A 16928-nucleotide genomic window follows, 5' to 3' on the forward strand; every position below is an offset into this window, starting at 1 on the left:
GGGTCGGGGGTTTGAACCCAGTCTCCATGTATGCAGAGGTTTCCTCTGGGTAATCCGGTTTCCTCCCCAGTCCAAAGATGTGTGCTGTAGGCTGATTGGCATTCCCAAATTGTCCATAGTGTGTGAATGTGTGTGCGATGGTGCCCTACGATGTGTTGGCTCCCCGCAACCCTGTGTAGGTTAAGCGGTACGGAAAATCTACGGATGGATGGAATTTTACAAGATGATTCCTTGTGTGTCTCTTCGTTTTTTTTTTCCAGATCTGGTGTTGTACTGTGAAGCTTTTCTAACTACATACAGAACCTTCATCACTCCTGAAGACCTCATCAAAAAACTACATTACAGATATCTTTTACTCTACGTGTGTGTGTGAGTGTGTGTGTGAGAGAGAATCTGTAAATGAAAGCTGTTTTCCTATTTAAAATTTTTGCTAGTACATGTGTCTGTGAGAGAGTTTGTAGTGTTTATGGTCTTTAACTCCACTGCACATACACTCATTTCTGCCATAGTCCGGACACGTTTAAGAAGCGCGTCAGTAAGAACACTTTCTTCGTGCTGGTGCGGGTGGTGGACGAACTCTGGTGAGATTTCATTACTGCACGACACAAAGGGCCAATGAGACGATGCGTTTTTAGCGCAACATTCGGTTACGTTCGCTTTAAAGTTAGCAGATTGTAATTCTTAGACTCTTTTGGTCTACGAACCGTTCTGCGACCTAGGATTATTTATTCATTTTTAAAAACGCTTGAGCAGTATGTAAGACCTGATCTGCAGCAGGATGAAAAGCTGTGGTCTAAGCTGACCCGTGTGTGCTCGTGTGTCTGTTTCAGCGTGGTGGAGCTGACGGAGGACATCCTCAGGCAGCTGATGGACCTCGTGTTCCGACTGGTATGTAACGGCGAGCTGAGTCTGGCTCGCGTGCTTCGCAAAAACATCCTGGATAAAGTGGAACAGAAGAGGCTGCTGCAGCACACACACGTCCTCCAGCCGTTAGCGGCACGAGGGGTCTCGGCCAGGTACGCGCACGCGCACGCACGCACGCGTACATCAGGGTGGGTCTCTGCATGGGCCGCGTGCCAGAGTGTTTCTGTGCATGCTTGGACTGCGTTTGCATTTGGAATTTTAAGTATTTGTGAGCAAATGCATTACGTATTAGACGTTCACCTGATGGATCGGGGCACACACACACTCCGTGACCCAAGCCAAGGCTTGTCCTGAGCTGCTGAGATAGATTTTTTATTTTTTTTGGATTAGTTTCTCCTTGCTCGGTTATGAATAAATAAAGCCTTGCGAAACCGTCTCTTACTAGCAACTTGGGTGAACTTTTTTTTTCCCCAAACAGCATTTTAGTGCATGTTTTCTGTCAACACAACAATCATTCTTGTCTAAATCAATAGTCAGATGTGCACCAATGGTACTTGTCACAGCTGTATTTTTTTTGTTGTTGTTGTTTTGTTTACGTGTGAATGCGTGTCTAAAACCTTTTTGCTCTCTCGACAGGCCAGGCACACTGCATGACTTTCGCAGCCATGAGATCGCTGATCAGCTCACACTTCTGGATGCAGAGCTCTTCTACAAGATTGAGGTACATGCACTGAAACAGCCTGTGTGTGTGCGTGCGTGTGTGTTGCTAGAGAGAACAGGCAAAACGGCCTCTTGGGAACTCGTTGCCCTTCTTTATATTTTTGCCCTTGTGTCTTTCTTGTGCCTCACGTCCTCTTTCCTTCCTTTTCTCTAGATTCCAGAGGTTCTTTTGTGGGCGAAGGAGCAGAATGAGGAGAAGAGTCCCAATCTGACTCAGTTTACAGAGCACTTTAATAACATGAGCTACTGGTACACGAACACGAACACTACGCTGTATTCAGAACATGTTAACACTAGGGCTGTGCCTGTGGTCTAAGTCGGCTTGGTTCAAGCATATCGCTGCTCTCGTGGAATAATCCACGTCGAGAAAGTATTAATGATTGGGTGGTGTGATGCAGAGTTACCGTCATCACCCTGAAATGGATTATTTGTGTTTTTATTCCTCTGATCCCACAGCAATTTTTGCCACGAATGCACGTTTTCATTTATGAAAGAATTTCACGTGATACTTTTATTTTAAATCCGCTTCTAGTCACCGTCAACGTCGCGGAACGTCCACGCGACGGTTTAGCTCGTATGATCACTTCCGTTATAGTAGCTGTAAATAGCCGTCCCCTCACCAGCCTCTTTTACACACAACAGCGCACTGCCCGTTCTAACGCTTCTCATCTGCGCGGGCGCGTCCCTTCCGGACGAATAACGAGTCCTCCACATTTCACTTCTGATGCTGTTCTGAAACGTCCGCGTGGTTAAGCAAATCTTCTGACTCTCGCTATGTTCACACCTGTCCAACAGGGTGCGCTCAATAATCATCCAGCAGGAGAAAGCTCAGGACCGGGAGAAACTTCTGCTCAAATTCATCAAGATCATGAAGGTAACAAAAAGAAAGATCGAACACTCCCAGACTCGTTAAACGCGCTTCGTATAGACGTGTCTTTAGATTCTGTGGCGCTCTTCTTTTTAAAAAAAAAAAAAAAAAATTCAGATTTATATTTGCTACCTTGTTTTCAGCACTTGAGGAAGTTGAACAACTTTAACTCGTACCTGGCAATCCTGTCGGCTTTGGACTCCGCCCCAATCAGGAGGCTTGAGTGGCAGAAGCAGACATCTGAGGTCAGTTCTAACAGCGTCTAATAATAATAATAATAATAATTATTATAGTGGTACTTTAATTCTAAATAGCTGTAATATCGAAGTTGGAAGAAGCGGGAAGTGACGGGGTCGACAGTCGATGTGTGTTTAACATGACATGACGATACATTACCGAACATAATTCTCTCTCTCTCGTGTGTATCAGGGGTTGGAGGAGTACTGCACCTTGATTGACAGCTCATCGTCTTTTCGAGCTTATAGAGCGGCATTGGCTGACGTGGAGCCTCCCTGCATCCCTTACCTGTGAGTGTGGGCGTATGGATGATTGCCAGACAGATTCTTCTTCTTCCTCTTCTTACTATTATTACACAGAATGAGAGCGTGAACGAGTGACTTTTATAATTTTATGAGGAGGTGATTGCAGGTATTGTCTTAAGGCATCTGCAATGTAGCACTAGTATAACAGTGTATGAAGTGTGCCTCCCACCCACTGTTTATAGATTGTAAAGCTGTGATTTTAAAAAAAAAGGCTTTGAAGTAGATAGTGTTTATACCAGTTTGTCCATGACTGTACTTGATGGGAGTTTTAAAAAATAATAATAATAATAATTCGCCATAACAGCAGTTCATGGAAATGAACAGTATCTATCTATAGTAATCCTTCAGTTTTTTTCAACACTGAAATAAACACACGGGTCTCTTTCTGTGTCTGTCGCTCAGCGGGTTGATCCTGCAGGACCTGACCTTCGTACATCTGGGAAATCCGGACCTGATTGATGGGAAAGTCAACTTCTCTAAGCGCTGGCAGCAGTTCAACATCCTGGACAGCATGAGGCGCTTCCAACAAGTGTGAGTGTCCTCCTGTCACCGCCTTCCCCTCGGTATCATCCTGGACTCCTAGAATTACGCTTAACCAAGCAAATGAATTCGGTCGTTAAGAATAGTTTATCGATTACGGATTATCTGCTGTTGACCAGGGCAAAGAAATACGATCGCGTCACCCCGATTCTAGCGTCGCTCCATCGGCTCCCGGTCCAGTTTAAGATTCTGTTGTCTCTCTCTTAATGATCAAGCTCGTTCATCTCAACGATCTTCTCACACCACATTCATCTAGCAGGTTTTCAAGATCTTCCGATAGGTTTCTTCTGTACGTCCCTCGATCCTGTTTAAAAACTAACGGAGATGGAGCTTTTTCAGTTTCCGTCCCTCGTTTATGGAATCGATTGCCCCTGGACATCCGCCTCAAACCCTCAACTATACTTATTAAAAATCATCTCTTCTCCCAGGCGTTTTTAATCTCATTTTTACTATCGTCTATCTTTATTCGGTTTTATCGTTTTTTTATTTTCCTTTCTTTACTCTGTTCAGCACTTTGGTCAGCTCTGCCGTGTTACATGTGCTATAGAAATAAAACTGACTTCCTTACTTCTCATAAACGAGACATTTAGGTAAACAGTTCTCTAAAACGGCACTGAGCGAGCGAGCGAAGACGTGGACGTGATTCTGATGACTACGTATGTTCGAGAGATGCTTCCGGGTATAACTGTTCATAACTAGTGGAGATTTCTAAAACCCTACCGTCAGTGAATACTGTGTATTTCTTTACTGAAAGATATAAAGATCTCTTAGTCGTGTACTGTCTTAAACCATTTCATATATGATTAACATGCTTGGATTAATCTGGGGGTAGACTAGGCACTGGTAGGCAAAAAGCCAAGGTCCCCCTAAAAATGCAAATTCTATACCATTTGAATTATTAATGCTAAATAACGTGTTAAAACACTGAATAGGGCCCCATTCCTAGATTTTGCATAGGGCCCCCAAATCGCTAAATTCACCTTGGAAGTTCACGTTGACTTCTCTTCTCTTCTGATATTAATCATGCTTTTTATCTGACTTGACAACACTGACAAATTGAATACGAATCCGTATCGGTTAATTTAATAATTAGCCGTGTCGAGACGGTGTTCATTAATTTGCTTGAATTAAATCGTTTGTTCTCTACGGCTTTCCGTGCGCAGCCACTACGAGCTGAAGAGGAACGACGACATCGTGGCGTTCTTCAACGACTTTAGCGACCACCTGGCCGAGGAGGCGCTGTGGGAGCTTTCGCTGAAGATCAAACCACGCAACGTCACACGGCGGCGGACTGAGCGTGACGAGAAAACCTAGAGGACGCCTCTAGAAACTTTTCCAGAGAGCACGCAGGGAATGATGGGAAACCTGGAGTTTTCAGAGATGGAAAAAAGAACCCATGCAAGACTTTAATGAACAGAGTGGAGCAAAGGCAATATTTCCCCAGAGATAAGTAATATACTAATATATGCACACACACACACACACACACACACAGAGGAAGACTTAACTTGTACATGTGGATGTGTGTTTGTGAGAGTGAGAGGTTTGGAGCACTAGCAGTGCTTGCTTGTTCTGAATCAGTGTCTAGAGCAGCGATGAACACTAAAGAGGCTCACTTCGGAAGGTTGGGGCTACCCATAATGCCCTGCTGCTAGGACTCCGTGTTCAGTATAAAGTGGGGGTAGAAAGGAAATGAAAAAAAAAGTAAAGTGTGTGTGTGTGGCGTCCTCTAATTGCCATGTTTCTGGAGTCACTCCAGCTCCATCACAAACACACTTCTAACTCATGTTGCCAGGCAACAAACTTACAATGACATTTTTTTTTTAACTCGTTTATTTTTGCCATCATCTGTGTGTGATATATTGTATATGATAATAAGCGTATGATGTACAGGTGTGTATTCTCCTCCTATATAAATAAGAGATGTTTCTTTTTATTTTAAACTAAATTTATGCACTAAAAAAAAAAAAAAGAAGAAGAAAAACATAAGGACTGAACATGCTGTGATCTCTGTTTGTGTGTGTATGGGTGTGCACTTGCAAGAATGTTTGCAGGTGATTTTGTTAAGAGAAAAGTTGCGTGTGCGCGCGCGTACGCTAGTGCAGGCATGTCTGATTGTGTCACGTCTGTTTACTGACTCCTGGGAATTACTTTTGTTATGCTCACCACATTGTGCTATTCTCCCCGAATAAACCTACTCTTTCTTTATATAGATATATAGGTGTGTGTGTGTGTGTGTGCCCTCAATCCCAGCAACTTTGAAAAGGATACCAAGACACTCCCCCCCCCCCCACAATGACAGAACTCGAAAAGCTAAAGTAAGTTTTCTAAACTATCCCGTTTCAGCCGTTACACTTAACGTAATCTAAAAAGTCGATAAGTAAATCATCTTCCAACACAGGAATGTGAATGCCCAAGTAATGAAGGATGCGAGGTCACATGACTCCTTTAACCCCTACTGCTGTTTTGACAGTCAGTCAGTTTACCCACGAATTTAGAATTTTTTTGAAATCATTTTTTTATTAATTAAAATACTTGGTCAGACATAGAAAAAAAAAAATTAGGAGTTAAAAGTTTTTAAAGCATTCACATTTTATGAAAACAGAAAAGAACACAACTGATTATTCACTATAATCAAAAGGTCACTAATTGGTGAGGCAGCTAATTCTTCATTTATAGACACTTGCTTTTAAGGAAATAAAAACAGTAAACAATCTTATGTTCCTTGCTACATTATAATTGGTAGACAATAAAATAAGGAATGACGAATCACGTCTATATAAATAGTTGCTTTAAAACCAGTTAACATTAAAGGAGTCGTATCATGATTTTGAAACGTTAATTATGTTACTTATTGGTTCTAAGAGAATAGGTTAATGCTATAAAGTTAAAAAAAATGCATTATTTGTCAAATACATTGTTGAAGTACCTCTATTCTCCAAAGCCCCTCCTTCCAAAAAGCCCAGAGTGCTCTGATTGGCCAGTTGACCCGTCGCATTTTGATTGGAAAAGTAACGCTCCTCGGGTTAGCCTCCAAGGCTTCTCCAGCAAATCTAAGCTCCTAATCAACATGTCGGCAGTTTTACCGGATCAGTTCAGGTCAGATTCATAAAATGCGGATGATCGAGCGGAAGCAACTGTTACACACAGTGGTAAGGTTTTATTTTGTAACTCTCTTACGTTCAGGTACGATGTAAATTCCGACCCCTTTGTCGGGGCTAACTATTCGATGTACACAGCTGATGTGTCTACACAGATATTCATCCGATATATCTTTGGAAAGCTACGATTCGTGCGATTCGATCGATATAAACCGCTTAAAAGATACAAAATCACAACAGCTACAATCAACGTCTCTGCCAGACCGCCAACATACAAACAAACATTTACAAAAAAAAACCTGAGGTAACTTTGCGCATGTTAGCAGAGGTCTACAGCTGGGTCACAGCACAAAACTCCACATTTAGACAGTCAATAGCAGATACTTCATAAAATAATCAAACGCACTTACAGGTTCGGATTCAGAAGAACAAGATTGTCGGAACAAATTGTGAATCCCCCCACTTTTCAGGAAGCTGTCCTCTGTAAAACGTGCTGTGCACAAGCAAACGTTCGGGTTGTACTGCTCATAAATAAACAGTAATCACCGATTCCTAATTTCGGAAGGCTAAAACACACGTCTCCATGACATGGTGCCTGAATTCACTGAAGCCACGCCTTCTTTCTTCATGGCTGCCTTTGGGCGGGATTTTGCTCATAGTGCACGCCGTGACGTAGAGAAATCACGGAAGTAAATCTGGACGAGGGTTCTCGGTTAGATAGAATAAATCCCTTTGTGGGAAAATGAGTTTTGGGACTTTGCAGAGCTTATACATGCACAAACACATGCATTACACTCCCATACAGAAGGAAAACATATTTTTTAAAAATCATGTTATGACCCCTTTAATGAATTGTTTCAACAGGACAAGGGCTAAAGCTAGTGTGTCATCCGACAACAAACTCTTCGATGATTTTCAGGTGCTTCAGTGAAACTAACTATTGCTGTACACATTTAATCTACATAGTTCGATGAATAAAAATGATTTCATACTTCGACGTAACAAAGTGCACGAGAGGTCAATTAAACTGATGAGAATACACATGGATACAACACCTAATGCAGAAGGTTATTTTAAATCAAGGGTGTCCGAAGTCCAACTGAGGCCAATTGTTAACGGGCCCGTGGTTCCCAATACGCTGCAATCTTTCCTTTCACCTGACGGTGGCAGCAGCAGCAGACTGTGTTAGCTAAAATGCAGTATTAAATTGATTAATATGTAGACTGATATTTAGTCATGTCTACGGACAAAAAGCGCAAAGTTAACAGTGCGAAGGGGAGAAGGAGCTGGAAAACACTACGCAGGGAAACCCTTTTGTGAATCCTTGAAAGAATCCTCAACTAAAGTATTCAAAAATGACAATTTAACTTATGATTGTCCGTTTGTCCAATTACTTTTGGTCCCTGGGATGGGGGGGGGGGGGGGGGTCGCGATGTAAAAGTGCTATAATCCCTACACCGTTCACCCGATTTGGATGTAAATCCCCTCAAAGTAAAGCTGAAAGTCATGTTCATTATTTAATTTCGCATAGACATATATAGTATACGTCTGGACACCCCTGTTTCAAATGGCTCGTACCCACCATCCCATGACACCTCGTCCCACAGTATCTGGACACTGATTCAATATATATCGAAAATTATATGCTTGTACAGATAATGTCCTTCACTTCTGTGAACCACACTGGTCATTTTTTTTACTTTTTAAATGTATACATATATACTGGGTGTGAATTGCCCGGGTGGGGGGTGGCAGTGTTCAGAATCAACTAATTACATTCAAACTGAATGTACCCCTCAGCACATTTCCACTGCTGCGCCACCTTTCCCTCTCCTTCAGATGACTCTCAAGATCTTCCAGAGTTGCTTGAGTAGCCTTGGACAACAAGGCTTGTAAAATTACCCCGAAAGGAAAGCGTGACAAGTAGGCATAACATACTTGTACCTCATATTTACCCTCCTGGACCTATGAACTGATTTGTAACAAATTTTTTTTTAAAAAACAACTATTATATTCACTAGAGTTAGCCTACAGTTTTGGAATTGTTGACTGTGCATTTGATATGAATGCGTCTTTAAAATTCCAGTGTATAAATTTAAATAAAAAATGTCCCCCATTTGTTTTAACAAATCACACCCTGTATGTATTCATCTAATATATATATATATATATATATATATAAAAACACTGATATGGATACAGCTTTTCACAGAATTAAAGTCTTTGAGCAGCATTTTTAAAAAGAATCATGTCCTGCTTCTGTTCATTTACAGTATGACCGAGTTACATACTGAATCATAACACTCGCTAAAGTGTTTTTGTGTGCGTGTATTTACATGTTATTGGAAGCATGCTAATTTTTTTTTTTCTACCTTTCAAGAGTTAAGCACATTCCCCTGTGTGTCTGTCTGGGTGTTAATGTGGACGCGTGCTAGGTTCCAGCAGGGGGCGTTTTGTGGGATTGGACCCTCCTCCTCCGTCTGGGTTGTTGCTCGTTTCGTCCACGCCCCTCTTTAAGATCCGCTCGGGGAGGTGTCCGTTAGCGGTTCCTCTCTGCCACTTGCAGATATCTCCACTTAGGATGTCTTGGATGTGCTGCACGATCAAATTAATCGCCACTGAGAGAGAGAGAGAGAAAAAAAAAGGTGAAGAAGGTGGGAGAAAATCAAGGGACAGTGAGATGGGATGGAGAGATGTATGAAAAATGTAAGGTAGACATGAAAAGTGTGGACAACAGAACAGACAGAAATGTTTGAGCAAGGAAAAAAATGGAGAGAGAGAGAAAGTGATTAGATAGCGGGAATGTAAAAGGGATGCGAGATGGAATTGAAAGTGGGACGTCAAGGTAATCAGCTGTGTTTTAGCGAACTAACAACTGGTTCTTTTGTACAGATGTTTTTTTACTTACCCATGTTGTCTACTCCACGAGGTATTATCACATCAGCATATTTCTTGGTCTGAAAGAAAGCGAGTATAAAGGAAACGAAAGGACACAAAGGCATTTCCACCCACAGGATGTGTTTTTGTTTTTCGCACCGCTCTATAGAAACTCTAGAAAGTGTTGTGTGAAAATCTCATCAGAGCAGCACTTCTTATCAGCGGTCGACCGTTTGATCTGGTTTTGCCGATTAATCGGCACCGGCACTGATAACCGATTGCTGGAACTATCCCCACCGATTAGTTTTTCCCGGTCCTGCTGAGAAGTGTCCGCTGTCATTATATAACACGAGAGCGGCCTCTAGAGGCGAAATAAAAAAACCCATCACTGCCAGGTTTTGTCGTGTTATTTGGAGTGTTACTTTTTGGTTCAGTTTGGATGCATATCTTTTATTTATTTTAATATGTCTATATTTTTCGTTTGGAAAAAAAAGTACAGTACATTTTCATGGGACAATTAGTACTGTTTATTTTTGTAATAAAGTTCAGCAGTGTTTTACTTTGAGTGTTAGGTTTTCATTCGGTATCACTTTTAAAAACGATTGGTTGATTAATTGGTTATCGACAGATAGGTACTGGCCAACCGGGTTATTGAGGCTGATAACTGCATGAACAAGTGTGTGTGTGTGTGTGTGTTTTTTCTCACTGGTAAGCAGAACTCCTCGAACGCTGGTTTAACAAAAGTGGTGTATTGTGTAAGGATCTGTTCCAAGTCACGACCTCTCCTCATGTCTCTAAGAACTGCACACAACATACACATATATCAGACAGAGGAGTAAATAACATGCTTACATGCATTACAGATATCCAAATGTACTGTGTGTGTGTGTGTGTGTGTGTGTACCTCTGCGTGACAGACGTACATCGGAGTCTGTATCCACAAACAGTTTCATATGGAACATGTCTCTGACTTCCTGTGTGTAGAACACCAGAATTCCCTCAAACAGAACAACATCGGCCGGATACACACAGATCTTCTCCTGTAACCTACACACACACACACGTTGAAGCCTTACATCTTGGAGTGTGCAACAAGAACTATCTATGTTTATTTGGTTAAATGACAAACATGAACTCCGCTTTCCCCTGGTCCATTCATGTGTCCTGGGTCCGTATTCAATCCTAAAAATGTAACCAGGCGAATTTACACTAGTAAATCAAATGCACGTTAGAAGAGACGGAGCGACTACTCGCTCGTCAGCAAACCTTCTTTTGTGTTGTTTGTTTTCAGTTCTATACAGAAGACGGTTGCCACATCAAAAGCTACGATTTCTCACGCCGTCCTTAATTCCTTTTAACTCAGAGGAAGGTCAAGGGTCGCCAATCTTATCTGCATCATGCTGATGTTCATGGCAAAGAGCAAGGTTTAAGGGATACACTGGATTACATCATTAAGAAAATGGGTGAATGAGTTTCTAGACCAGACGGGAATTTAGAGCTGCCTTAAGCCTCCTCAAAAAAAAAAAAAAAAGAAAAACTCCGGAGGCGTGTCATTTTCAACTCTGGCGGTCAGCTCTGACTAGTACGACCTGCTCTTTTAAACCGAGAACCTATTTACAGTCGTCATAATGTTGCCTTTGCCGTTAAATCTGCTTGTAGTTGTTATCTCGGTGTTCCGTTCAGATGGACGCTGACCGTTTTGAGTTGGTCAAACATGGCTAGTTAACAGAACACGACCTTTTGGGCAACATATCTAACTCGCTGTATTTCTTCGCTAACTGACTACGGACCGTTTGTGAGAGAATAAATGTCATGTACAGCGTGTTATGTTATCTTTTATAAAAAATAAGTGCTAAATAGGAAGGTCTGTGGTCTGTGATGTATATAAGATCTTAGAGATCGCTCACCTGGAATGTGTAATGAAGTCATATGTTGGAATCTCCACGACTTTTGCTTCTATGATGTCCTTCAGCGTCTGGCACATCAACTCTGTATCGAACGCATCTTGAGAGAGAGAGAGAGAGAGAGAGAGAGGGGACACGGATAAACGTTCCAGACGACTGTACATACAACCGTCATTGATCTAGCTAGGAAATAAACAAGTAACACAAGTGTACATCATTTACAACTTGCTTCTCCCTTTTCGCGTCGCTAACCGAAGGTCAGAGGGTCAAAGGGTTAAAGTTCACCAAACGAACTCGGCATCGAGCAAAAACCGGCCGCTAGCGGAAGCAGATTCTTTCCCATTGCTGTGAGTAAACGAGTTGATCTGTTCACCTGGATGGTCGAAGTTGTACTGGCCTTTGAGAGCTTTTGCCTTCTGTTCTGGAGTGAGCACTCTGTAGAAACTGTCTTGGCTTACGATGGTCACTTTCCTCTGGTGATGGTCCACCTTGTTCTGGCCCAGCAACTCCATGATCTTAGCACACACTGTGGACTGGCAAAGAGAGAACGTTTTATTGACGAGTCATTCAAACTGCAAAAGATACCTTTTAGGGGTACGTTACATATACATAAGGATTGAAACATGACTGGTGTACTGTCACAGGAAAATAACCAACGATGTGGTAGGGTGACGCAACGAAAAATATATAACACTGTGTAACAATTTTTGTTCCCGAGTAGAGAGTTATTTTCTCATTTCTCATGACTCAAATGTATAGAAAATGGCTATTAATCCCCTCGGACTTTGCTTTTTTTAAATTTTTTTTATCAGGACATTGATATTGATCTCATTATATTGTCCTTGGTAGCAGCGTATATCCTGGTGAAAGGGCTCACCTTGCTCCTCCGAGTACGCTCCCATGTTCTCCTTGAATTTTTCCAAGATGAGCATCAAGGATATGGACTTTCAGAGACATCCTGCAGTCCATCATGCTGTAGTCCTTCACTAGCGTCTCAACCAGCTACTCGGAATTTTCGGCTTTATGATCGCCCAGGTAGCAATCATACCCGAACCGCTGCGACAAAGCTGTTCCAAGCTGCTTTCTCCTTCCTAGTGAGCTTCTGAGGAATTCCTTGCACTCCGGGATCTTCTTTATCTGTGGTCCGACGAGGACACCGGCTTTAAATTTTTGCCTCAGACAGTTTAGGAAAGGAGTCTTGAAGGCCGAGTAATCCTTATCTAGAGCTGTAGCAAATTGTTTATAAGGTGTATAACGTTCAGTGGTGGCATCAGCACCTTCCGGAGGTCTACCAGTGGCTCCCACTTGACGCTGTTCCTCCACACGGTGAACTCGGTCCGTCGTGGCCAGTCCCGCCTTTGGTAGTGCGCCTTGGCGTCCCTGTTGTCCCAAAGACAAAGATAGCAGGAAAACTTGGTAAGACCTCCTTGGAGACCCATCAGGAATGCCACCAATATTAAGTCTCTGAAGACCTCCCAGTTGTACTCATCATACTTCAAGGTGTCTAGCAATGTCTTGATGCTGTTGTAATCCTCTTTGAGGTCAGGAAAAAAAACAAAAAAAAACAAAAACCTACTTTAAAATTTACCCGTGTTTTTTTTTCTGACTTCATGTGAACGAAAAGACGCAAATCCGCCCGTTTTCTCAATGAACATAGGTACATTTCAAAATACCGATGTCCTGGTCACAGAAGCAAGGTATGAGGGGATTAACGGGCATGTTCTATACTCTTGCCGTGTAAGCAATTAGGAAATAACACTTACTACCCAGGAACAAAAATAAATAAATATAAATTCGATACATGGTGTAGTTGTTGACGTGGTGAAGTTTTTTGTTAGGAGACATTTATAGTAGGAGTCTCTACCATAACAGTGATGGTGGTTTGCAAAGTATTCCCAGAGAGAGAGAGGGAGGGAGGGAGAGAGGGAGGCTGGTGTGGCTTAGGCTATGTCCGTTCGCTTTAAAACTTTCTCCGTCTATACAAACGTTTTCCAAAAACTGATTTGGTCTGTGTCATTTCTGTCAATCTGGAGGCTTTGCAAAGTCTTGAACAAAGCTATCAAACTGGATCGCAGCCACAACAACTGCAGCACAACATCGTCCACCATCTTGTTCGTTTTGAGTTGAATGAGTCACATAACTAAAAAGTAGGGTTGGGTAGAAAATATCGATGCTCCGATTTTAATGCGCTTTACTTGAGAGGATGAGAACATTATCTGTAGTTCGCCTCATCTTTCATGCTTGGAGTTTTGAGAACGGTTTTATTTCTTAAACACGTTTCGAGTCGTTAATGAATTTCACTGTTTACAACCTTGTGTGCATTGATGCACATATTTATGATTTCTTCTTACAATGTTTGTTACTCAAAGTAAAAGTAAAAAGTAATTAAACATGACTGTTTGGGCCGTATCGTTAATGTAAAAGTGCGTTACAGTAATATACCCAAGTAGGAGGGTTTCATTTGCCAGCATTTATATTAAAACATGGATTCGATGTCTGCAAAACTAACATTTTAAATGAAATATAGATAACTAACCGATACTGAATCAAATCGAAACGAATCAAAACCTTATCAATAATAATCGAATCGCCAAATTGTTCGCAATACCCAGCCCTACTAAAAATACGTTGTCGTTGTCTCAGTCCACACTACAACGCGAAACCTGCGTTTTCAAATGTATCCACTTTGGGACAGCGTTTTTGAAAAGCTCCGTTTTCGATAGACACGAAAAACAAACAAACAAACCCCCCCCCCAGTCTCAGTGTGGACAGAAGGCCAAAACGTAGAGAAAAAGATGCGTTTTCAATTTTCTCGAGATTAAAGTGGACGTAGCCTATAGCGCTTTATTACGGCTCGGACTTCCACGACCTTAAATCGTACTATAAACCGTAAAAATGTGCGATGTGTTGTTCGTTAATAAATGACCTGTCGACAAATCGCTGCGGTATAAGCAGAATAACACTCCAAGTTATTCCTGACTTGTTTTCTATTCGGATAAAACTATACCATCATCATACTCTTCAGAAAATTCTTCCTTCTTCATGGAACAGGTTTTGATAAGCAAATGATTCACTCAATATGCAAATTAGGCCGTTGCGTCATTTGGCGGCTTTTTGAGCAAGCATTTGGAGATATTTTCCCCTGAACAGTTGCCAGCACTGACTGACTGACACTCACATACACACCCTATGACGTCATATTAAACCTAGCATGCCTTCTTAGCATTCTTTATCCTGACATGACATGATAGCTAGCATGAGATATTAGCATTCTTTATTATTTAGCATTCTAATTAAATGACACGCTAGCATTCACTCAACTGTATGCTAACAGGACTGTACAGTTGAGTGAACGCTAGCGTGTCATTTAATTAGAATGATAAATAATAACGTGCTAATGCGTCTCTGTCAGACTTTATACGATGTAACTCGTTATTCTAGATGTTGTTGACATGCTAGCCTGGTGACATCTCTCGCGGGAAAGTGGAGCGTGTCGCCTTAAACACGACACCGCGTCCTGTTCACGCGCACAACACGGAGCTCCGGTTAACGTGAGAAACGTACAGCTGTGAGGTAGTTAGTGAGCACGCGAGCTCGTTACCTTCCCGCTGGCGGTTCCTCCACTGACTCCGATGAGAAAAGGCCGATGTCGCGGCCGCTCTGCTTCAGTCAAAGACTCAGAGACATCCATGGCGCTGCAACGTCGCGTTCTTCTAAATAACTTTTACTTTTTAAAAAAAAAAAAAAAAACTGCTTTATTAACGCGCGTGAAACGTGTTACCGGTCTCAAAGAGAGCAGGGACTCGAGTTACCTCGTGCGCAGTAGGGCCTGTCTTTCGCAAACCGCGAGCACTGTGTGAACTGCGGCTCTGTCCAAAACCACACTCTAGTACACTTCGTAGGCGAGACGCCTGTGTTCTCGTAAATGATGTTCGTAGGTGACCTAAACAGTATGGGGAGTGTGATTGCGGACACGTCCGCAACACAAGGATAATTTTCTTTTTCTTTATTTTTGTTTTTAATGGCGGTTGGCAAACCACTAAAGGTGCATTACCGCCACCTACTGGACTGGAGTGTGGGCAGTAGAATACATGGATAAGGTGAGACAGCAGACTCAAATCGCGGCATCTGGGCACGCGACCGGAAGTGCTGCTGCAAACGTCACTGACTTTACGGCATGTGCCGCTGTTTATGAATGATGCCCAAGGGTGCAACCATGGTATGGACATCACACCCTACCCAAACATTCAAAGTTTGATACTGAAAATTCGCATATTTAGAACATAGTTTAAGGATTACGTTACCGTTTGAATTCACGTGATTTCTGAGTGATAGAAGCTCCCACAGCATGGGGAAACTGTAGGGTGCTGTGGACGTCCTTTATTATGTTAATGCCATCATGCTGTTTAGCTTGCTATGTAATGAGTGTACAATATATATATAGTGGTAACCTGAAACGTTAGCTATGTAAAAGGTCCTGGAGTTTTCTTTTCTTAATTCTAAAGACAAACTGCCATCACTAGTTCTGAATGGAGAACTACAATATGGCCACAACTCAAAGAGTTCCATATCTCTCGTTGCCAAGCTAGCACACCTCAGCATTATATCTGTAAAATCACCGAGTTGTCCTTAGCCTGGGTGTAGTGTAAAGGAACGAAATGCTGTGCAACTTTCCTCACTTTCACTCGCATTTATAACAGTCTGTCACAGCGAACTCGGCGGGAGGACGTGCACGTGAAGGTAACGTTAATGGTGGACCTGGCGTTAGCCTAGCCTACTTCCTGGGTGTGCGAATATCAACAGTTAATTGATGTACTTAAGAACAAACCAAGCCATGGTATGATGCCTTCTACACTAAGCTAAGGTTACCTACTATTTAGGTGTCTAGTTACTTACTGTCTGAAAAAAAGCTCGTATGTTCTGCTGCACTTTTCTACACTTGGACGCTGCCTCCATCTCTTACAGACTGAGCTGCTCAAATAGATCACCGAACTGCCTTCAGTATGGGCGCAACCAAGTGTACAATTGGGGGGGGGGGAGCACACACCGATTTTCCTTAACAAACGGAAATATATTAAAAAGGAATAGACATATAAATAGAATAGATGAAGAAAAGACAGATCCGTTGGCAGGGTTCATTAAATGGGGACATATAGAAAATATTTTGTGCTGTATATTGGGGGGGGCAGATTGGTATTTCCTCAACATTGGGGGGACAAGACCCCCCCCACACACACAAAAAAAGAATGCGTGGTTTCGCCCATGGCTTCAAGTGAATATCAAGTTCTGAATAAAGTTGGCTTGACGTTGGAGATTCGGTATTGGCAGATATGCTGGAATTAAGGGACCGTCTCTAAAGTTACATACGACACTGTTAAACACGTTTCTAACTTCAATAGCATTTGAAGGGAATGACTTACAGCCATATAACCAACTGCAAAGTGTTCATCTAGGTGTCAGGTATAACGCACACCTCTTAGATTTTTTGATATTTAATAAAATAAACTATTAA

At 42.1% G+C, this 16928-nt stretch overlaps 2 protein-coding genes across 13 annotated transcripts in view; one reads left to right on the forward strand and one right to left on the reverse strand.

Moving 5' to 3' along the window:
• rapgef1b (Rap guanine nucleotide exchange factor (GEF) 1b) overlaps positions 1-5750 on the forward strand; it is a 33059-nt gene extending 27309 nt beyond the window's left edge. For all 10 annotated transcript variants that reach the window (XM_053687767.1, XM_053687770.1, XM_053687764.1 and 7 more), the window contains 10 exons: positions 261-349; positions 493-581; positions 831-1016; positions 1501-1585; positions 1739-1833; positions 2380-2458; positions 2596-2697; positions 2882-2979; positions 3397-3525; positions 4698-5750. In XM_053687767.1, the coding sequence (XP_053543742.1) occupies positions 261-349; positions 493-581; positions 831-1016; positions 1501-1585; positions 1739-1833; positions 2380-2458; positions 2596-2697; positions 2882-2979; positions 3397-3525; positions 4698-4848 (1103 nt within the window). In that variant the 3' untranslated portion in view covers positions 4849-5750. The remainder of the gene's footprint in view (positions 1-260; positions 350-492; positions 582-830; positions 1017-1500; positions 1586-1738; positions 1834-2379; positions 2459-2595; positions 2698-2881; positions 2980-3396; positions 3526-4697) is intronic.
• Positions 5751-9030: 3280 nt separating this feature from the next.
• On the reverse strand, positions 9031-15409 carry uck1 (uridine-cytidine kinase 1). 3 transcript variants are annotated; one of them, XM_017493204.3, is made up of 8 exons: positions 15229-15409; positions 15018-15143; positions 11790-11949; positions 11420-11516; positions 10417-10559; positions 10219-10313; positions 9544-9592; positions 9031-9253 (listed from the first exon to the last, which is right to left on the reverse strand). In XM_017493204.3, exons 2-8 carry the CDS (start codon positions 15105-15107, stop codon positions 9051-9053), a joined length of 837 nt encoding a protein of 278 aa, XP_017348693.1. In that variant the 5' UTR covers positions 15108-15143; positions 15229-15409; the 3' UTR covers positions 9031-9050. The 3 variants fall into 3 exon arrangements, with proteins under 3 accessions (XP_017348693.1, XP_017348694.1, XP_053543748.1); XM_017493205.3 differs by adding an exon at positions 12294-12796 and having other exon boundaries at positions 15018-15409; XM_053687773.1 differs by having other exon boundaries at positions 15018-15408.
• Between the last annotated feature and the right edge of the window lie 1519 nt (positions 15410-16928).

This window comes from Ictalurus punctatus, chromosome 18 (genome assembly GCF_001660625.3).
Source record: "Ictalurus punctatus breed USDA103 chromosome 18, Coco_2.0, whole genome shotgun sequence".
Taxonomy (NCBI): domain Eukaryota; kingdom Metazoa; phylum Chordata; class Actinopteri; order Siluriformes; family Ictaluridae; genus Ictalurus; species Ictalurus punctatus.